The 22,329-nt window shown below is 43.7% G+C and overlaps 1 protein-coding gene across 10 annotated transcripts in view; it reads left to right on the top strand.

Moving 5' to 3' along the window:
• Positions 1 to 19,673, top strand: part of kif16ba (kinesin family member 16Ba) — a 39,786-nt gene extending 20,113 nt beyond the window's left edge. For 3 of the 10 annotated variants that reach the window (XM_023261967.3, XM_035944318.2, XM_035944320.2), the window contains 6 exons: positions 298 to 1,641; positions 1,937 to 2,095; positions 2,530 to 2,635; positions 2,867 to 2,914; positions 3,158 to 3,205; positions 6,757 to 9,083. In XM_023261967.3, coding sequence (XP_023117735.2) covers positions 298 to 1,641; positions 1,937 to 2,095; positions 2,530 to 2,635; positions 2,867 to 2,914; positions 3,158 to 3,205; positions 6,757 to 8,652 — 3,601 coding nt within the window. In that variant the 3' untranslated portion in view covers positions 8,653 to 9,083. Of the gene's footprint in view, positions 1 to 297; positions 1,642 to 1,936; positions 2,096 to 2,529; positions 2,636 to 2,866; positions 2,915 to 3,157; positions 3,206 to 6,756; positions 9,084 to 9,235; positions 9,359 to 10,432; positions 10,523 to 10,605; positions 10,690 to 19,201 lie in introns of those variants that run through there. The other 7 variants (XM_023261970.3, XM_055010057.1, XM_023261968.3 and 4 more) reach the window with 5 other exon arrangements.
• The last annotated feature ends 2,656 nt before the right edge of the window (positions 19,674 to 22,329 follow it).

Raw genomic sequence — 22,329 nt, 5'->3', positions numbered from 1 at the left:
TTGGTGTCCATAGGGGTCTAGATGTTGGTGTTCATAGGGGTTCTAGATGTTGGTGTCCATAGGGGTTCTAGATGTTGGTGTTCATAGGGGTTCTAGATGTTGGTGTCCATAGGGGTTCTAGATGTTGGTGTCCATAGGGGTTCTAGATGTTGGTGTCCATAGGGGTTCTAGATGTTGGTGTTCATAGGGGTTCTAGATGTTGGTGTTCATAGGGGTTCTAGATGTTAGTGTTCATAGTGGTCTAGATGTTGGTGTTCATGTGTTGGTTGTACCATGTGACCTGTTTTCTTTCTGCAGGAGGCTGATTAAGGAGATGGAGGCGAAGCAACAGAGTGAGAAGGCTGAGCTGGAGCGCCTCCAGCAGGAGGTGGAGAGTCAGCGCAAGGAGTCCGAGGAGGTGCAGCAGCGCATCCTCCATCAGGAGGAGAGCCTCCGTCGCCGCAGCCAGGACATCGAGAGCCGCCTGCGGGATTTCCTGGCCGAGAAGGAGCGCTTCGAGGAGGAGAGGCGCTCCGAGATCCAGGGCGTGGATCTCCAGCTCAGAGGGCGATGGAAACAGCAGCAGGATGGCGTAGCAGAGGAGGACGAGGAGCAGCGGCGGCAACAGGAGGCCGAGGAGCAGACGGAGATCTACCGCGAGCTGGAGAGGCTGAAGAGGGAGCGCGAGGAGCAGAAGATTCGTCTGGAGGCCGAGCGGCGGCGGCTGGAGGAGCAGGAACGGGAGCAACTCAGCCTGGTGGGGAGGCTGGAGGAGCAGCTGAGGGACAAACACGAGGCGGCCGCCGTCCTGCTGACCCGGGAAGACGCCCACCGCCTGGAGGAGGAGCGGCGAGCGCTGGCCGAGATCAGAGAAGCACTCCTCCGGGCCAAAGAGGCTGCAGAGCGGCTGGACATGGAGGACACCGGCGAGGAGGCGAGATCCGCCCAGACTCGATACACGGACTTCAAGGCGGCTCAGGTGAAGGAGCTGGGCCAGCGGGAGGAGGAGCTTCGGCAGCAGAGGGAGCGTCTGGAGAAGGAGGTGGCTGCTGAGCGTAACGAGCTGCTGCTGCTCACCCACGGCCTCAAAGAACGGCAGCAGCAGCTGAAAGACATGCAGGAGAAAGGGGTGCAGGATGCCTCCGTCGTCTGCCAGGAGGAGCAGCTGGTCAAACAGGCCGAACACCGACTGCAGTTCAAGGAGCGACAACTGGCCGACCTGGCCAAAGACCTCCTCCCGGCGCTGGTCGAGGAGAAGCAGCGGGCCGTGGAGATGCTGGAGCGCGGCAGCAACGGGAACTGCGACAGCCCACCGGGGCTGGACAACATTCTGTACCAGGTGGAGAAGGAGCTGGAGGACAAGGAGGAGAAGCTGAACCTCCACTGGCACAGTGCCCAGCAGCTCCAGCAGCTCCAGGAGACCTACGAGTTCACGGCCAATGTGGCGCGACAGGAGGAGAAGGTCCGCCGGAAGGAGAAGGAGATCCTGGAGTCCAAGGAGAAGCAGCAGAGGGAGGCGATGGAGCAGGCGGTGGCCCGGCTGGAGAGGAGGCACTCGGCTCTGAGGCGCAGCGTCTCGCTGGAGACGGACTCCGAGGAGCCGAGACTGAAGAGCTCAGTGTGCAGGAACCAGAGGACTGGGGCTGAACTGGACCAGCAGAGGTCAGAACCGCAGTAACCAACTGTCTTAGTGTAACCGTTTAACATGAAAAGTTAAACTTCAGCTGGGTCATTTTAAGGTAACGTTAGCATTTAAACTCAGCTGCAACACATACAATTCATAGTAACATTCGATCCTTATCTTCAACATGTAAAAATTAGCACTTAAACGTTAGCTGTAGCATGTAAACTTCAGGTTAAATCTGGTGGAGAAGATTGACCATAAGATCAATTCATCTTATTATTTTTTTAATTGTTTTGTTTTGGTTGTGCTGCTGCTGTTGTGTTTTCTCTTCAGGGTGGAGCAGGAGATCCAGAAGCTGCGACAGAGGATCAGCGAAGGAGAAGAAAACAACCGAACTCACTCCATCAGCAATGACGACAAGTCTGGTCACAACAGCTCTCCGGTCAACCACATCCAGAGCCTGAACACGCTGCTGCCGCTGTCCGATGACAGGTACAGACACGTTGATAACCTGGTACCCTGCCGATAACCTCCTGGTAACCTGCTGGTAACCTCCTGGTAATCTCCTGGTAACCTGCTGGTTACCTCCTGGTAACCTGTTAACATGCTGGTAACCAACTGGTACTCCTGGTAACCTGTGGGTAACCTTTACAATACCCTGTACTAAACTATATATGTATAATACTCCACAGATGTCCTCCCATGTTCCACCAGGACGATTATTTCTGTTGCACAGCGCGCTCACTTCCTCTTTTGATGCTGTAATGCGCATGGCTAGCGCGGAATCCGATTAATGCTTGATTAATCGCCAGAATTATCATTAGAATACTGGATTATTAAAATAATCGATAGCTGCAGCCCTAGTTTGGATAAACCGGCTGTCTGTCTGTTCTCACTGGTTTGGTCGTTGTCCTTCTTTTTAACAGGATAAATGCGTATATCGAAGAGGAAGTCCAGAGACGGTTACGAAAGCTGAATCTTCTGAATGGCAGCAGCAACATGGATCTGTCTCTGTCCTGTGAATCGCTCAGAGTAAGAAACTCTCCCACAACCTCCATCATTTTATCTAATGTGGAGTTTTACTGAGGAGCAGCTGTTTTATTACACTAGATCTCCTGTGGGATTAAACTTTCCTGCAGGTCGTCTTCCACTGTGATGTTTATATTTTGGCTCTAAAAGTAAAGATAACAGCAGAAGTCCAGCAGTAATTCAATGTGAGCATTTCTCTTTGTAGAACTGATATTTAGCTCTTTAACTCTGCAGGAGGAGGAGGAGTTTAGCGACTGTAGCTCTGTTAGGTTAACAGATGAGGTAAGACCAGGATATTTCTTCACAATGAGACTCTCCCTGCTCTGCAACCTGCATGACTTCCCAAATATGGTTTCATTGGTGGTTCCTTTAATTCGATTCTTCTCTACCTGGTTGTGATTTTTCCTGGTTTTCGTTTAATCTGCTCCCCTTTTCCTGTTGGCATCAAGAACAGTTTACAACTTTTCGTCAACCCTCTTAATATTTGAAGATCATCGGCTGTTGTTTTATTTTTATTGTTTTCAGGACGATGAAAAGCAGCAAAACATGAATCTGAGGAGGCTGAAATATGAGGTGAGACCAGGTTGGGGTTGTGGTTTTAATATTTAATCACTAGAAAGGTGTGATTGTGGAACAGTTTTACAATCCCAGTGGTTCTGTATCTCTGCATTATGTAAGAAAAATGCATGGTCTTAATTACGTTATGAAAATCTGAGCATGATTCGTGCAACAACATTAATTTTAAAGGAAATGAAGAATGGGTTTCATGCACCTTGTTTTTAATTCCAGTCTCTCCAGTTTGGTCTCACTGGTTTTGTTTATTGTGGTGTGAAACAAAAGTTTAAATTGCCCGATGGAGACTGACAGGTCTGACATTGACTGAACGTTTATTAGTCATCCAAATTAACTGGTACCATGTCAGAGAAGGTCTGAGGACTAGTTGTAGATGTCTGAGGACTAATTGTAGATGTCTGAGGACTAGTTGTAGATGTTTGAGGACTAGTTGTAGAGGTCTGTAAACTAGTCTTAAAGATCTGAGGATTTGTTGAAAGGTCTAGATCTAATTATAAAAGTTTGAAAACTTGTAGAGGATGGTATCTACCGTATTTTCCACGCCATAAGGCGCACCGGATTATAAGGCGCAGTCTTAATTACGGGGTCTATTTCTGTACTTAAGCCATACATAAGGCGCATGCTCAAACAAAGTAATGGGAGCAAAACAGTGAGTTTGGTTGAACTTTATTCTATTACGTATTTAAAAATACACTCACATTATTTTTTGATCAATCTTCTGGCACAAATCCATCAAAGTCCTCATCTTCTGTATCTGAATTGAACAGCTGGGCAATTTCGCCATCAAACATGCCGGGTTCCCTCTCATCATTGTCGGAGTCAGTCTCGTTGCCGGGTGGCTGTTCAACAATGATGCCGGCTTTCGCGAAAGCTCGGACGACAGTTAAAGCAGATACCTTAGCCCAGGCATCCACAATCCATTCACATATGGTGGCGTAACTCGCCCGGCGCTGCCTCCCAGTCTTAGTAAAGGTGTGTTCGCCGTCTCTCATCCATCGCTCCCACGACGCTCGCAACTTCACTTTGAACGCCCTGTTTACACCAATGTCCAGTGGTTGGAGTTCTTTTGTTAATCCTCCCGGAATGATGACAAGCTCTGAATTCATTTGCTTCACTTGGTTTTTCACAGTAGCGGTGATATGGGCACGCATGGAGTCGCAGAAACTCTGTTTTGTCTTCTTAACTCATTCTCCTGCTTCCTCCACTTCCGAAGCATAGATTCATTGATTTTGAATTCTCTTGCGGCTGCTCTATTCCCATTTACAACCGCGTAACTGATAGCCTGTAGTTTGAATTGGGCCTCGTAAGCATGCCTCTTCACTGATGCCATTTTCTGAGGTCCTTAGCCAAACAAATGTTGTTTTGCAGCATACTGGTAGTACAGTATACCTACCTACCAGAGGCGTGGCGGAGGTAAGCTTAGGTACTGTACGTACCTTTACGTAATGTTCTGTAATTGGTTTATCGCTGCCAGCGTATGTAGTGTACCGATTACGTCCCTGTGTCGGTGGGAAATGGTCCGACAGTCAATCAAGCGGAGCGGGTTAGGTGGAACTCAGTGCACACATAAGGCGCACCGGGTTAAAAAGCGCACCGTCGGTTTTTGAGAAAATTAAAGGCTTTTAAGTGCGCCTTATAGTGCGGAAAATACGGTAGTTGTAGAGGTCTGAGAACTGGTTTTAGAAATCTCAGGACTAGTTTTAGAGGTCTGAGGACTAGTTGTAAAGGTCTGAGGACTAGTTGTAAAGGTCTGAGGACTAGTTGTAGAGGTCCGCAAACTAGCTTCAAGGTCTAAGGATTAGTTGAACGGTCTAGACCTAGTTATAAAGGTTTGAAGATTTGCTGCAGAGGACGGGGTCTAGTTGTAGAGGTCTGAGGACTAGTTGTAGAGATCTGAGAATTGGTTGTAGAGATCTGAGGACTAGTTGTAAAGGTCTGAGGGCTAGCTGTAGAGGTCCGCAAACTAGCTCCAAAGTCTAAGGTCTGAATGATCTAGACCTAGTTATAAAGATTTGAAGACTTGCTGTAGAGGATGGGTTCTAGTTGTAGAGGTCTGAGGAGTAGCTGCAGAGGTCTGGAATTAGTTGATAAAGTCTTAGGACTAGTTATAGAGATCTGAGAATTGTTTTTAGAAGTCTGAGGAATAATTACAGAGGTCTAGACATAATTGTAAAGGTTTTGAGGAAAGGATTGGGTTGTAGAAGTGTGAGGACTAGTTGTAGAGGTCTGAAAACCGGTAGAGTTCTGAGGACTAGTTGTAGAGGTGGGAGGATAAGTTGTAGAGGTTTGAGGACTAGTTAGGGGTTTGAGGACTAGTTAGAGGTCTGAGGACTAGTTGTAGAGGTTTGAGGATAAGTTGTAGAGGTTTGAGGACTAGTTAGAGGTCTGAGGACTAGTTGTAGAGGCTTGAGGACTAGTTGTAGAGGTTTGAGGACTAGTTGTAGAGGTTTGAGGACTAGTTCAAGGTTTGAGGACTAGTTGTAGAGGTTTGAGGACTAGTTGTAGAGGGTTGAGGATAAGTTGTAGAGGTTTGAGGACTAGTTGTAGAGGTGGGGGAATAAGTTGTAGAGGTTTGAGGACTAGTTGTAGAGGTTTGAGGACTAGTTGTAGAAGTTTGAGGACTAGTTGTAGAGGTTTGAGGATAAGTTGTAGAGGTTTGAGGACTAGTTGTAGAAGTCTGAGAACTAGTTAGAGGTCTGAGGACTAGTTGTAGAGGTTTGAGGAGTAGTTGTAGAGGTTTGAGGACTAGTTGTAGAGGTTTGAGGACTAGTTCAAGGTTTGAGGACTAGTTGTAGAAGTTTGAGGACTAGTTGTAGAGGTCTGAGGACTAGTTGTAGAGGTTTGAGGACTAGTTGTAGAGGTTTGAGGACTAGGTGTAGAGGTTTGAGGACTAGTTGTAGAGGTGTTTACAGACGTTTCTTGCTCAAACTCCACTTTCACCTAAAAAACAAAAGCATCTGTATTGAATTTAATCAATCTTAAACCTGCGTACATGAAAACCAGGGCCATGATCCTGATATAAGCTCATAGAACATATCTATGAGCAGAAAACCATCCTTGTGATGATGCATTTCTGCACCAGTGTGGTCATGTGACCCACGTTACTTTCAATTGCTGACAATGACCAATGAAAACGGTGGAGTTATCAGCCAGTCCCCGCCTCCAGGGTTATCTCATTGCATGAGTGAAGATTTTCTGCTCATGGGTGGTAGTTTTCATGAGTTTTATTTTCATACAGATGCTTTTTTTAATGTCCAGACTTTGTTGTTGTCATCAGAAAGAGTATAGTATTTTAAACTGTTTTCAAATGATATGTTGCCTATGTTTGACTGGAGTTTAAAGTAAAAAAAAAAATTGTGCACTTGTCAACCTAATTTGCATGTCAAACCTCTTTGCACTTAATTTCGAATCACTTACTACTCACCTGAGCACCTGGTGACTGGAGGAGCTGTAATTCTCAGTGGGGTGAATGATGGACTTCAGATGTAATTCAAAGAGCCTTCACGTCCTTTTTGGTGATGTAGTCATGGACTCCCCCCTTGTGCACACAGAGAGCCTTCCAGTCTGGCTTCCTGCCTTTCCCCGAGTCTGAGACAAGCTCTGCTCCTAACGTCCAGGAAAACATGTTGGAAGAACCAGCGAGCAGCTTCGTGAAGCTTAACAGAGAAGATAAACTAGAATCCACGGCTGAAACAGATGAGGTTCCTTACACAGATGGTGACGACAACAAATCCTGTCAAGGAGAAGAGAATGTTCCACTGGGAGAAGATGACCAAGGTGACATCGGACAACATCAGTTTCATGTCACTTCAGCAAACACCAAAAGATCTGATGAGGATGAAAAGATCTCTGATAAAAGAACAGATCCTACCTGCTGTGTTCCAGATGACGATAAAAAGGAGGATGTGCTGGGTGTTGGACACTCACAGGACAAAGTCAAACCCCAAAATTGTGACCCAGGGAGAGCAGAAGGTGCAGAATTTTCTTGTGATCAGTCATCAAAGTCGCAGAGCTCTGTGAGTGATTGCAAAAAAGAGTCAATTAATGGTCAAATTGAACAAGAGATGGACACTGAAACCGAGGAAGCGTCGGCCAGCCGGAGCTACGTTTTCGGATTCTTGGCCGACAAGCTGTCTGAAGCCTATAAAGACGCTGGTCGACGGCTGCAGGGGACACGAGACATCATTCGAAATGTTCAGTTAGCTGAAATGAAGGTTGTCCTCTCTCAGTACGTGACCATGGTGTCCAAAGAGCTGCCACTGATTCACCAACTGCAGCTTCAGCCACAGCCAGAACCTGAAATCAGTGCCGAAAGCAAAGTCCCTTTGGTGGACCTTCCTGTTCCTCAGAAGTGCAGCATATCTGTGATCCTGGACATCTCCGGATGTCCTGAAGGATCCGTGTCCTTGGTCAGAAACACGAGTCCTGAAGTGTTTCATCAGAAGCTGGTCGAGCTGCCGTCTGCTTTATCTCAGCTGCAGACGTCTTCCTCTCAGGAGATGCAGGAACATTTGGAATCTCAGTTTCCTCAAATGCAAGGCAGTAGGCCTCTGGGTATCTTCTGGCTCAGAACGGCTAACCGTAAACGTCCCATCCCAAAACCTGGCTGTTTGCTTTTGTCTGAAAAGGATGTAGTTGTAGTTTCAGCTGACACAGATTCTACAGAGACCTTGACTGTGTTTCACCATTTTAAACTCTTGGAAATCAAGGAGGTCCAGATCAGTTTGGCTGGACAACATGTTCGCCTAATCGGCTCCACTGAAGACACCGTATTAGCTGTCTTCACCCACAGCAAAGATCTAACCCAAGAGTTCTGCAAGGCTCTACTCAAGGCTCTGTCACCTGAAACTGTCCTTGAAGGTCACCCGTTGCTCTCTGATGACCTCATGGTCCTCTCTTTGGATTGGACGTCGAATGTTCCCGACATCTTCCTGGACAGCGGCCTTTCTGTCACCTCCAGATTCAAGCGTGTCCTCGCAGATCTGCTCTACATCGTCCACGGTAACATGGAAGCTCCCGACAAACCATCGCTGGCTAACATTCGTCCTCTGTTCTACGCCAGCGTGAAGGTCAAGAACGCCCCCCATGTGCTTCCCGGCGCCATCATCCAGTTCCTCCTGACGGACACTCACGTGGCTCTTCTCCGGGAAGACGGCGTCTTCCATCCGGTGCCAAGGGGGTCCAGTCTGGTCCCAGCCCGACCCCAGTTTCAGGGACTGGAACTCCGCCAGCGCTCAGACATCCGATACCTGCTGGTGAAGCAGGATGGCGGCTGCCTGGTGGTGGAAATCGTCTTTACAAACCACAAGCCTCAGAAAAGGAAGGTGGTGCTCAGACGGGGCTCAGCTGATCCAACCGGTGCCGCGAACGTCAGCAGCAATTCCTGGAAGTTATGTTTTGGCTGCACGACAGAAGCTCAGATCTTAATTAAACATCTGTGTGTCTGAAGGCAGCTTCGCCTCGGTTCATGTATTTATTTTAGGATGTTGAATAAATTCAGAGGTATCGTCTGAAAGGTGATTCTTCATGGAACCAAACTAAAATAGAGACAAATACAAATATTTTTAAGTATTTTAAAACCTTTTTAAAATCGGCCTGCTATGCATTTTGGGTAATTTGCTATAAAATCCTTGTGAGCGAGATCAGACTCGGCCATGGTAACGAATTCACTGTAATGAAATTAATTTGTCTGTTTGTCCTGTTATTTCTGTAGCGAGGGAAGGCTTGTGTCATCTTGTTACAGATCTGAAGTTTATCATGAGAGGAAATAATTATCAATAAAATGTGATCAGTATGTACTTAGAGGAATGATATTTGACAGTTTTATACAGTGGGAATGTGTTGCCACAGAATAATAAATGGAATAATAAAGATTGAACTTGTTCTTATTGTCTTTTTTTTGATTAAATTTTTGGTCCCAGGTTTGGAAACTGATTTTCCACAGTGATGGTGATTTTTCTCTGAGTCAACCTTTTGCTCTCCACCTCTTTTTCCTCTGGTTTCCTGCCTTTTCTCCGACCACATCTGCAGCGCTTGGTGTCTCGTAATCCTGCAACGAGCTGCGACGGCGTCCAGGAGCCCGTTAAAGTTAGCATCCCTCGCTACGTTCTCCGCGGGCAGGGCAAGGACGAGCACTTTGAGTTTGAGGTGAAGGTGAGTTCAAGTCGTTCATGATGTTCTGTTATTGTTTGTATAGTTCATTATCCTCTGATCTGGATGAGTAAGATGAGAAAAATCTGCATCCAAATTCAGGTGAAATCAAACAAGTTTCCCCCAGAAACATCTGATTCTGTATCTCCAGTAACTTATTAGTGGTCAGAGTTCTACCTTCATACTGTGAATATATCCAGAGTTCCAGGTACTTTAAGTCCATAGATGTGGGTCCAGATTTATCACTTTCCATCATTTCAGCCTCAGAACTTCATCAGTCCAGCAGAGATAGAACCATGACATTTAGGAGGAGAAACACATCAGAGTTCTGGGAAAAACTGACACCAGATCAGTTTTACATCCATCCAGGTGTCACCGTCTGAACATTGTTTTTTACAACTAGTCTTCAGACCTTGACAACTAAATCCCATCCTCTACAACTCTTGAAATTTTTACGTCTAGACCTCTTCAAGTAATCGTCAGATCTTTAAAACTAGTTTTCAGACCTCTACAACTAGTCCTCATACATCTACAACTAGTCCTCAGACATCTACAACTAGTCCTAACGTTTTTCACGACTAATTCCAGACCTCCATAGCTACTCTTCAGACCTCTACAACTAGATCCCGTCCCCGTCGTCCCATCCTACAAAATTACCATCAAAAGCGAAAAATGACCACAAGAAGATGAAAGATCCCAACAAAAACACTCAAAATCTATACAGGTAGACAGAAAATCAACACAAAAACATGCAAAGTCAACACAAAAAATTGCAGAATAACCAAGAAATGATGAAAAACCACAAGAGAAACACAAAATTACTACAAAGAGGTGAAATTAGCATAAAGACACAAAATCACCACATAAAGATGGAAAATCACCATAAACATACAACATACAAAATGATCACAAGAACTCAAAAAATCTAGCCTAGCTTTGAGCATCAGTTTTACTTTATTATAGCCAGTTTCATTGTTCTTCACTGTGGTTCATGTTTAAAGTCCTGCAGCTCTGTGGAACCAGAACATCATGAAGACAGATCTGTTATTGTGTAATGTTCCGTCTGTCGTCCACCAGATCACAGTGATGGAGGACTCGTGGACGGTATTCAGACGCTACAGTCGCTTCCGGGAGATGCACCGGAGCCTGAAGTTGAAGTATCCGGAGGTGGGGTGACGACGAGAATGTTCATGATTCAACCAGATGGCCGTTTGTGGAACGTTCTGATGTTTCTGTCGCGTTGCTTCCAGCTGGCAGCTCTCGAGTTCCCTCCCAAGAAGCTGTTTGGAAACCGGGACGAGCGGATGGTGGCCGAACGCCAGACTCACCTGGAGGTAGGACACCTGAACACCTGCTGCTCCTTCAGTAACTCCCACATCATTGTCATGACAACTTCATTATCTGGTGTTCTGAAAAACCAAATGATGTCTGTTGAAGTATAATTTTTGAAAGTCAAGTTAAAATGAAAAAGCAGCAGAGCCACACTACCACCGTCAAAGCAAATGTTAGCATCATTACTACTACCATCAAAGCTAATGTTAGCATCATTACTATTACCACCATCAAAGCTAATGTTAGCATCATTACTACAGCTACTAGGGTTGCTACCCGTCCCTTAAAATACGGAATCATCCTTTATTTGACAATAAATTGTTGCGTCCCGTGTTGAATCAATACGGGACGCAAATTGATCCATATTTTCATAAATGTCCCAGACACGTCTGTCACACACTCATCAAACCATATAATGAACAAAATAAAAGCACAAAATATTAAGGGCAGCCAATTTCATCTTCCTTAGACCTATATAATGAGGACGCGTTGCGAGGTCCAGCAGATAGATCTCTGACTTCTCTGTGTACCCGGTCCTATGGTCCTGTCTCTGGTTGCCTGGTTACAGGCGGTGCTGCACCTGCACGTTTAAAAATATCTACACCTGAAAGTCCACCACGTCCAAAGAAGCAAAAATGTTTGCAAAAGTACAGACGTGGGTGGGAAGAGTCGAAGCCCTGGCAATAGGTACAGGTCAAGCTGTGTTTTCTGTTGCTCATGGACAAGCTGAGGCATCATGCATCAGGGGACCAACATGTAAGAAACATGAGAATAGACAGGACCCATCCAGCAGATCACAGTTTATCATTCGCCAATCATCTCCTGAAGTCCATATGGTAAGGGACATCATGATGTGATCAGCTAGATTTCCTACAGTATGTGAATTTGCCAGAGGATGCTTATAATCATGCTGATGTGGCCTAAGTTGTTTATTATTATTTTAAATGCTTTTTAGTTTTTATTTACTAGCCTATATGTAATCAATAAATGGGCTTTGCCTATCTAAAGAAAAACTCACTCAGAACTCTGATATGCTAACAGTACTAAACAACTAAATCAATAAATACATGCTTACACACATAAATAAGTTAACACATTAATTGTGTTAAGATAAGATTTAGATGGGAAAAATGTCTGTAGAGAATTTCTTTGTACAGTATTCTGCATTTAGTTGTTTCTGTTTGTGCAGAATCCAGTATTGCACACTGGTTGGTCATGACATTTTATTAGTCTGGTTTCACTGTTTAAAATGATGCCACTTCTGTTCAGACAGAACCTGCGATCATAAAACAATACAAAATTCTTAGTTTCATGTTAATAAAGCACTTGAAGCTTTAAGTATGGCTAAATGTCTTTTTCAAAATTAAACATACCACGCCTTGGGTGGTAGTGGCCCTGGGTTCGGTAAAGTTGGAAAGATATTCACAGATTCGGACTTCCAGCATCAATAACTCATTAAATATACTTTGTCAAAACATAAATAATGCCTCTTTCCCATCGTTGTAAGGTAGACAATGTTCTACAAGCCCAGTTTTATCTAAAGTAGCTGTCTTTCAAGCTGCAGAAATAACATTGGTGTCTGTGTGCAGGCGGCTGTGAACAGGTACGGTCTGCAAATTGCAAAACTGCTGCAACAGCAAAGAGAGACACAAATATTCAATAACTTCACTGTTATACACTGTAGTGTCACCAAAATCACTGCAGCCATCAACTGGCTCCTGTTGACACCAATGTTATTCCTTTAACTTGAAAGACAGCTACTCTTGATAAAACTGGCCTTGTAGCACATCGTCTACCTTACAATGACGGAAAAGAGGCATAGTTTATGTTCTGACAAAGTATATTTAATGAGTTATTGATGCCAAAAGTTTGAATATGTGAATATCTTTCCAACTTTACTGAACCGTGGCCCCGAGGAGCCATGATGGGCATCCTTTATTTTCATTTCTGAAAGGTGGCAACCCTAACTGCTACAGTCAAAGCTAATGTTAGCATCATTACTACTACTACCACCATCAAAGCTAACATTAGCATCATTACTACTACCATCAGAGCTAATGTTAGCATCATTACTACTACTACCACCATCAGAGCCAAAGTTAGCATCATTACTGCTACCACCATCAAAGCTAATGTTAGCCACATTACTACTACTACCATCAAAGCTGATGTTAGCCACGTTACTGCTACTACTATCAAAGCTAATGTTAGCCACATTACTACTGCTAGTACTATTAAAGCTAATGTTAGCCACATTACTACTGCTAGTACTATTAAAGCTAATGTTAGCCACATTACTACTGCTACTACAATCAAAGCTAATGTTAGCCACATTACTACTGCTACTACAATCAAAGCTAATGTTAGCCACATTACTGCTACTACCATCAAAGCTAATGTTAGCCACATTACTGCTACTACTATCAAAGCTAATGTTAGCCACATTACTACTGTTACTACTATCAAAGTTAATGTTAGCCACATTACTACTGCTACTACAATCAAAGCTAATGTTAGCCACATTACTGCTACTACTATCAAAGCTAATATTAGCCACACTACTACTGCTACTACTATCAAAACTAATGTTAGCCACGTTACCAATACTACCATCAAAGCTAATGTTAGCACTTTACTGCTACTACTGTCAAAGCTAACGTTAGCCACATTACTGCTACGACTATCAAAGCTAATGTTAGCCACATTACTACTGCTACTACTATCAAAACTAATGTTAGCCACGTTACCAATACTACAATTCAATTCAATTCAATTCAATTTTATTTATATAGCGCCAATTACAGTCAAATTGTCTCGAGACGCTTTACAGAACCCATATGCCTGACCCCCAGAGCAAGCCAAAAGGCGACAGTGGCAAGGAAAACACCCTTTTAACAGGGAAAAAAACCTCGAGCAGAACCCGGCTCTAATGTGGGGGGACCCATCTGCCTGCTGGCCGGGCGGGTTGAGAGGGACAGAAGAAGTAGAGAGGTAGAGATAGAGGGGTAGAGGTAGCGATAGAGGGATACAGATAGAGGGGTAGAGATAGAGAGGTGGGGGGTGGGACACAAGGACCATAAAACACAGCCACACATCTGAAGCATCCAGCATCCAGCTCTGGGACCAGGGACACTCGGAGAAAGGACACAGAAAGAAACAGAGTGAATGTAATGCAATAATGGTATATATAGTAAATACATAGGTAGTTAGAGAAGGGCTCATTGCATCCAGAGAGGTTCCCCAGCAGCCTAGGCCTATAGCAGCATAACTAGGGGCAAACTAAAGGGACGTCAAGAGGGGAAGTCAGTTGTGCAAATGAAAACACCAGCTCACCCCGTCAGGGTCACCCAGTCAGCCCTAACTATAAGCTTTGTCGAAAAGGAAGGTTTTAAGCCTGGTCTTAAAAGTAGAGAGGGTGTCCGCCTCCCGAACCCAAACTGGGAGCTGGTTCCACAGGAGAGGTAACTGATAACTGAAGGCTCTGCCTCCCATTCTACTTTTAGAGATTCTAGGAACAACAAGTAAGCCTGCAGTCTGAGAGCGAAGAGTTCTGCTAGGGTAATATGGTACTATCAGATCTTTAAGATATGATGGAGATTGGTTGTTAAGAGCTTTATATGTCAGAAGAAGGATTTTGAATTCTATTCTAGATTTAACAGGGAGCCAATGAAGAGAAACCAATATAGGAGAAATATGATCTCTCTTGCTAACTCCCGTCAGTACTCTGGCTGCAGCGTTTTGGATCAGCTGTAGATGTTTCAGAGAGCTATTGGGACAACCTGATAATAAGGAATTACAGTAGTCAAGCCTAGAAGTAACAAATGCATGGACTAGTTTTTCTGCATCACTCTGAGACAGGATGTTCCTGATTTTCACAATATTTCTCAGGTGGAAAAAGGAAGTCCTACAGATTTGTTTTATGTGCGAGTTAAAGGACATGTCCTGGTCAAAGATAACACCGAGGTTCCTCACAGTAGTACTGGAGGCCAATGTAATGCCATCCAGAGTAACTATATGCTTTGAAAGCAATTCTCTAAGATGTTTGGGGCCAAATACAATGACTTCAGTCTTGTCTGAATTTAGTAGTAAGAAATTATAGGTCATCCAGGTCTTTATGTCCTTCAGACAATCTTGCAGTCTAGCTAGCTGATTAGTTTCATTTGGCTTCATAGATAAATGCAATTGAGTGTCGTCAGCATAACAATGGAAATTAATACAGTGCTTCCTAATAATGTTGCCTAAGGGAAGCATGTATAATGTGAACAGTATTGGTCCTAAGACAGAACCCTGAGGAACTCCATGATTAACCCTAGTATGCTCAGAAGAGTCATTGTTGACATGCACAAACTGGAACCTGTCTGATAAGTAGGATTTAAACCAGTCCAGTGCTGTCCCTTTAATGCCAATAGAATGTTCTAGTCGCTGTAATAAAAGTTTGTGGTCGATTGTATCGAATGCTGCACTAAGGTCCAATAAAATAAGTATAGAGACCAGTCCATTATCTGACGCTATGAGAAGGTCATTAGTAACTTTCACCAGAGCTGTTTCTGTGCTATGATGCACTCTGAAGCCTGACTGAAACTCTTCAAACAAGCTATTCCTTTGTAAATGTTCACATAATTGATTTGCAACTGTTCTTTCCAGAATTTTGGAGGGAAATGGGAGGTTGGAAATTGGTCTATAGTTGGCTAAAACATCTGGATCTAGAGTGGGCTTTTTAAGTAAAGGTTTGATTACAGCAACCTTAAAAGCCTGTGGTACATAACCTGTTACTAGAGAGAGATTAATCAGATCTAACATTGAGGAATTAATTAAAGGTAAAGCCTCCTTGAACAGTCTAGTTGGGATAGGATCTAAAAGACATGTTGATGGTTTGGATGAAGAAACTATTGAAATGAGTTCAGAGAGATGTATGGGGGTGAAAAATTCTAAATATCCATCTGGTCTTACAGCCAATTCTAAAGTATCTGTACTCGATGATACATCTGTGACATTTGCAGGAAGGGCCAGATTAATTTTTTCTCTAATCGTAATAATTTTATTTGTAAAGAAGCTCATGAAGTTGTTACTGCTCAAAGCTAAAGGAATACAAGTTTCAACAGAGCTCTGACTCTTTGTCAGCCTGGCTACAGTGCTGAAGAGAAACCTGGGGTTGTTCTTGTTTTCCTCTATTAAAGATGAATAATATGTTGTCCTGGCATTACGAAGAGCTTTTTTATAAATTACTAGACTTTTTTTCCAAGCTACATAAACTTCCTCTAAATTAGTGGAGTACCACTTCCTTTCCAGCTTTCGGGACGCCTGCTTTAAAGTCCGCAGCTGGGAATTATACCAAGGAGCAGGTCCTCTCTGAGATAGAACTTTCTTTTTTACAGGTGCAACACTATCGAGTGTTGTACGCAGTGAGGCTGCAGCATTATTAACAATATAATCCACTTCTGTGGGGGTAAAATTATAATATTTCCCTTCCATTATATCAGTAAGTGGTGCTGGACTAAATAGAGAGGGTATTATTTCCTTAAATTTAGTCACCGAATTGTGAGACAGACATCTACTGTAATGATATTTATTCTTAACTCCTATACAATCTATTGTTGTAAATTGAAATGTTATCATAAAATGGTCAGAAAGAAGAGGGTTCCGGGGAAATACTGTTAACTGTTTGATTTCTATGCCATAAGTCAGAACGAGGTCAAGGGTATGATTAAAACTATGAGTTGGTTTATTTACATGTTGAGAAAACCCAATTGAGTCTAATATTGAATTAAAAGCAGTCGTAAGGCTGTCACTGTCCACATCAACATGAATGTTGAAGTCACCCACAATAATGACTTTGTCTGAGCTGAGCACTAAATCAGATAAAAAGTCTGAGAATTGAGATAAAAACTCAGAGTAAGGAACAGGAGGACGATATACAACAACAAATAAAACTGGTTTCTGAGCTTTTAAATCTGGATGAGAGAGACTGAGAGTAAGATTTTCAAATGAACTGTAACTAGGTTTAGGTCTCTGGTTCATTTTTAAGCTAGAGAGGTAAATTGCTGCCACTCCTCCTCCTCGGCCCATGATTCGAGGAACATGACAGTTAGTATGACTAGTAGGAGTTGATTCATTTAGACTAACATATTCTTCCTGCTGCAACCAGGTTTCAGTCAAACAGAACAAATCAATCTGGTTATCAGTTATCAAATCATTTACTAACAGAGATTTAGACGAGAGAGATCTAATATTTAACAGACCACATTTAATTGTCCTGTTTCTTCGCTCAGTTGAAATAGTGGTATTAATTTTAATTAGATTTTTATGGTTACTATGTCTTTTGTTTAGTTTTGATTTGCTTAATTTATTGAATTTTGGTGGTCGGGGGACAGACACAGTCTCAATAAAGCTAAGTGATTTACTGGAGGGTGACAGCTGAGAGGAAACTGCAGAGAGGTGTGGAAGACTACAACTCTGCATCCTGGTCTGAACTCTGGGTTGTCATGCTTTAGGAGTTCTAATAAAATCAGCCATATTTCTAGAAATGAGAGCTGCACCAGCCAACGTGGGATGGATGCCGTCTCTCCTAATCAGACCAGGTTTTCCCCAGAAAGAGCTCCAATTGTCTATAAAGCCAACGTCGTTTGCAGTACACCACGTAGACGACCAGCGGCGAAACGTTGCCATACGGCTAAACATATCATCGCTTGTCAGATCAGGCAGGGGTCCAGAGAAAACTACGGAGTCCGACATGGTTTTGGCAAAGTTACACACCGATGCCACACTAACTTTGGTGACCTCCGATTGGCGTAACCGGGTGTCATTACCGCCGACATGAATAACAATCTTACTGTATTTACGATTATCTTTAGCCAGCAGTTTCAAATTTGCTTCTATGTCGCCCGCTCTGGCTCCTGGGAGGCATTTTACTATGGTCGCTGGTGTCGCTAGCTTCACGTTTCTGACTACGGAGCTGCCAATGATCAGAGTTGGTTTCTCAGCGGGTGTGTCATTGAGTGGGGAAAAACGATTAGAAACGTGAAGCGGTTTGTGGTGTGCCGGGACAGCGGGCTTGAGCTTAGGACTACGTTTCCTACGAACTGTCACCCAGCTACCCTGACTTCCCGGCTGCTCGGGAGCTGCTAGGGTACGGCTAGCAGAAGCTACACTAGCAGCTATATTATTGCGGTCCGCACCGGCTAAGGGAGCCTGGCTAACAGCTAGCGGGGTGTTTTCCATGGTGCGGAGCCGCGCTTCCAATTCAGAGAGCCTCGCCTCTAAAGCTACAAACAGACTGCATTTATTACAGGTATCATTATCACTAAAGGAGGCAGAGGAGTAACTAAACATGTGACACACTGAGCAGGAAAGAGAAGGAGAGGAAGAGGGAGAAGCCATGCTAACTGCTAAGTGCTAGGCTAGCGGACAGAGATAACAGATTAACTTAGAATTAAGTACTGAGAGGGTGCGTGAAGAAAACGAGTGTATGTTACGATTCAAATATTACCGCTACACACAGATTTAATGAATATCAAATTAGATGGAGTGGATAAGCTACAACAGTCACAGAACACAACACAGCGCTACAACAGGAAGTGACGCAATACGCTCACCGTAACGTCAGACGTCAGCAGGGAGAAACATCCAAGAGGCCCAACAGAACAACTCTGAAGGACGAAAACTACAATCAAACTACAATCAAAGCTAATGTTAGCCACATTACTGCTACTACCATCAAAGCTAATGTTAGCCACATTACTGCTACTACTATCAAAGCTAATGTTAGCCACATTACTACTGTTACTACTATCAAAGTTAATGTTAGCCACATTACTACTGCTACTACAATCAAAGCTAATGTTAGCCACATTACTGCTACTACTATCAAAGCTAATATTAGCCACACTACTACTGCTACTACTATCAAAACTAATGTTAGCCACGTTACCAATACTACCATCAAAGCTAATGTTAGCCACTTTACTGCTACTACTGTCAAAGCTAACGTTAGCCACATTACTACTGCTACTACTATCAAAGCTAATGTTAGCCACATTACCAATACTACCATCAAAGCTAACGTTAGCCACATTACTACTGCTACTACTATCAAAGCTAATGTTCACCACATTACTACAACTACCATCAACGCTAATGTTAGCCATATTACTACTACTACTACTATCAAAGCTAATGTTAGCCACATTACTGCTACTACCATCAAAGCTAATGTTAGCCACATTACTACTACTACAATCAAAGCTAATGTTAGCGGCATTAGCCTCATTTTATCTACGTCAGTCAGCTTCAAATTTCAAATTTCTGCTAACAGTCAACATTTTTTTTTTAAATTATCTATAAAATTGGTAAAAGGTATAAGATCTCCCAGATGATAAATATCCATATTAGCTGCTATAAAGCTGCAGGTAAACCAGAGCTGGAGCAGCAGAAGTTGTTCTCCAGATGTGATGATTTGAGGGCGTTCCTGTTCCTTCAGCCCTCAGATGAGTTCAGTGTTCTGTCTGTTCTCTGCAGCGGTACCTGAGGAACCTGTTCCGGGTGATGCTGTCGTCCTCCAGCTGTCCTCTCAGAACCGACCGAGACGTCCGTCTGTCCAAACGGGATGTCTGCGAGTTCTCCCCGTTCTTCAAGAAGGGCGTCTTCGAGCACAGCAGTCATGGAACTGGCTGACCGGAACCTTTTCCTCCCAGAAGAGTCTCCTCAGTTCAGTGTGAACTCACCGGCGTCACACCTGGACTAGAACCGGAGTTGACAGGAAACCGAACGGACGCCGTGATGTCCGACTGAACACTGCTGCAGACATCTGGTCTGAACCCGCAGACCGTTAAATAAAGGAAAAGGAACTCTTTAAATCATCTGCTAGAGTCCTTTCTCCTCCTCACATGTCGAGATCTTCAGTTTTTCTTCATTTATTCTGAGTTAACTGAACATTTACATTCACTGACACTGAATCAAAGAAGTTTTAAATAAACCTCTGAATGTTAAACTGGTCATGTGAGTCGTTCTGTAAAAAATCAACCAGGGGGCGTGGCCTGGGGCTGCAATGGAGTAGACATGTAGTGAGTGAGCTCCCGCTGGACCTTTACTTTTAAGTTATTTTTATATTGTGCATCCCATTTCACTCGACGGTGAATTATCTTCGAAAACCCACTGAACACCATACGGACAAGCTGACGTGCAAGAATGGCTGCCAAATTACAGAAGTTCAAGTACACTGGAAACCCCGCTAGCAGGCCCAACGCCTCCTTGGACCAACATGCCGCCGCAAGTGCAGGTAAAGAGGGCGTGCCTCCGCTGGACCCCATCGAGATGGACGCCACAGATTTGAAGACGGAAATTCTTCTCGCACTCAAAGCGGACATTTCAGAGGTGATTAAGTCGGAATTGAAAAACGCCCTCGCTGAAGATTTTGACTTCATCAAAGGCGAGTTGCAAGCAGTAAAATCCGAAATAATGAACAATACGGCTGCACTCGGCGCGGAGATCGACCAAGTGAGGGGAACTATCAAAGAGGTGGAGGATGGCCTGTCGGTGTGGTCGAACGAGGTGACTGCTTTGAAAAATACAGTAAGCGAGCTGAGGGCAGAAATGGTTGGACTGAAAGAGAAGTGTGAGGATATGGAGGGGAGGATGAGAAGGTGTAACATAAGAATAATTGGTGTCCCCGAAGCACCCGACTCCAGCTCCACGACATCGGTGGCTAAACTGCTGGCCGAAGTGTTACGGATGGATAAAGAGCCGCTGGTCGACCGGTCTCATCGTGGCCTGGGGTCCAAGAAACCGGGAGGTAGACCCCGTGTCATCGTTGTTAAGCTGCATTACTACAAGGACTGTATTGAGATACTACGCCGGGCTCGCACCCAGGGACCGCTTCGTTTCAACGGGGATCCAATCGCCATCTTTCCCGACTACACTGCAAGCGTCGCCAAAGCCCGAGCAGCCTTCACAGACGTGAGGAAATTACTCCGCGACCGTCAGGGTGTCCGGTTTGGGATTTTGTTCCCAGCTTGTCTCTGAGTGACACACAGGGGGGAGGACATGGAGTTTACCGATCCAACCAAAGCCATGGCCTACGTGAAAGAGAACATTATCACATCCTCGGATGGAGAGAGACAGTAAGACTGATAAATCCTTCCACCTGTGTGTGCTCAGGTTATCCCAAAGCTTGGTGGGTTATATGGTAGTTCATCGGTTTCAAATTTCTAAGTTCTGAAGTCTTCTCTAAACAGTGTAATTAATGTAAATTAATCGCCGCAATTCTGCCTTGTTCTGTACAATGTTTTTTTCTTTTTTCTCTCTTTCTTTTAACTTTTATTTATTTATTTATTTATTTATTTATTTATTATTATTTTATTTATTTTATTTTTAATTATTATTATTATTTTTAAATTTTTTTTTATTTATTCTCTTCCTCTTTCTTTACCTATTATTACTATTATTGTAACTATTATTAGCATTGTCTTAATTGTTATTATTATTATCATTATTATTATTGTTATTATTATTATCTCTTTATTATTATTATCATCATTATTATTATCATTATCTTTGTAAAGGACCTAGCGGGGGTCCGTGTGGTTAGCTTTGTAGCTCCCCTATACAAGCACTAAATGTGTGGTTCTTTTTTCGAGGGGCACTGTTCTGACCATGTTTGTGTAGGTGAGTGGGATAGGGGCCGGGGGTTGGGGGACGGGGATGCGACGCTGGACGGGACGCTGGTTTCCTTATTGGGAACATTGTGCTGTGCTTTCACATTTTGCTGTTACTATGCTTTTTTTCTCTTCGTTTTCCCCACTTGTATGGGTTCCATGTATGATGCATTCATCTTTGAACACACCTTATGGTAAGTGGGAATGGATTAGGAGGATGTGACGGTTGCCCGGTTAACTTGGTGAGCTGGAATGTCAAGTCTTTGAATCACCCCGTGAAATTCAAAAAAATCTTCTCACATCTAAAACAACTTAAGACAGACATTGCATTTCTACAGGAAACTCATATACGCCTAATGGATAGTTCCCACCTTAACAGAGGATCGTCAGGTCAAATATATCAATCCAATTTTCATTCAAAAGCAAGAGGGGTGGCAATCATGATTAATAAAAATATTCCGTTTACAGCGTCAGCTATGCAGACTGACTCAGCCGGACGATATGTCACTGTAACTGGTAAACTGTATTCACTTCCGGTCATATTAGCATATATTTATGCCCCCAATTGGGATGAACCTACTTTTTTCAATAACTTCTTCTCTCAGTTACCTGACATGACAACACATTATCTCATTCTCAGTGGCGATATAAATTTTATACTTTCTCCTGTCTTAGATCAGAGTATTTCAAGGAGGACACCCCTGTCTAACTTGGCACGTTCGATTCAACGCTTCCTTACGACATATGGCGTGGCTGATGTGTGGCGCTTTCGCAATCCTACTTCCAGGATGTATTCCTTCTTCTCCCAGGTTCATAAAACATACACGCGTATAGATCACTTTTTCCTCAATAAAAGGATCTTGCATCTAATTAACGAATGTGAATACGGAGCAATAGTTGTCTCTGACCACGCCCCTCTGAGTATGAAAATCCACATCCCTATCATGCACTCTAACTACAGTCCATGGAGACTCAATTCTCTTCTTCTCTCAG

The sequence above is a fragment of the Amphiprion ocellaris genome, chromosome 4, assembly GCF_022539595.1.
Source record: "Amphiprion ocellaris isolate individual 3 ecotype Okinawa chromosome 4, ASM2253959v1, whole genome shotgun sequence".
In the NCBI taxonomy this organism is placed as follows: domain Eukaryota; kingdom Metazoa; phylum Chordata; class Actinopteri; family Pomacentridae; genus Amphiprion; species Amphiprion ocellaris.
The sequence above is the reverse complement of the archived record's forward strand: the minus strand, read 5'-3'. Positions and strand labels throughout refer to the sequence as shown.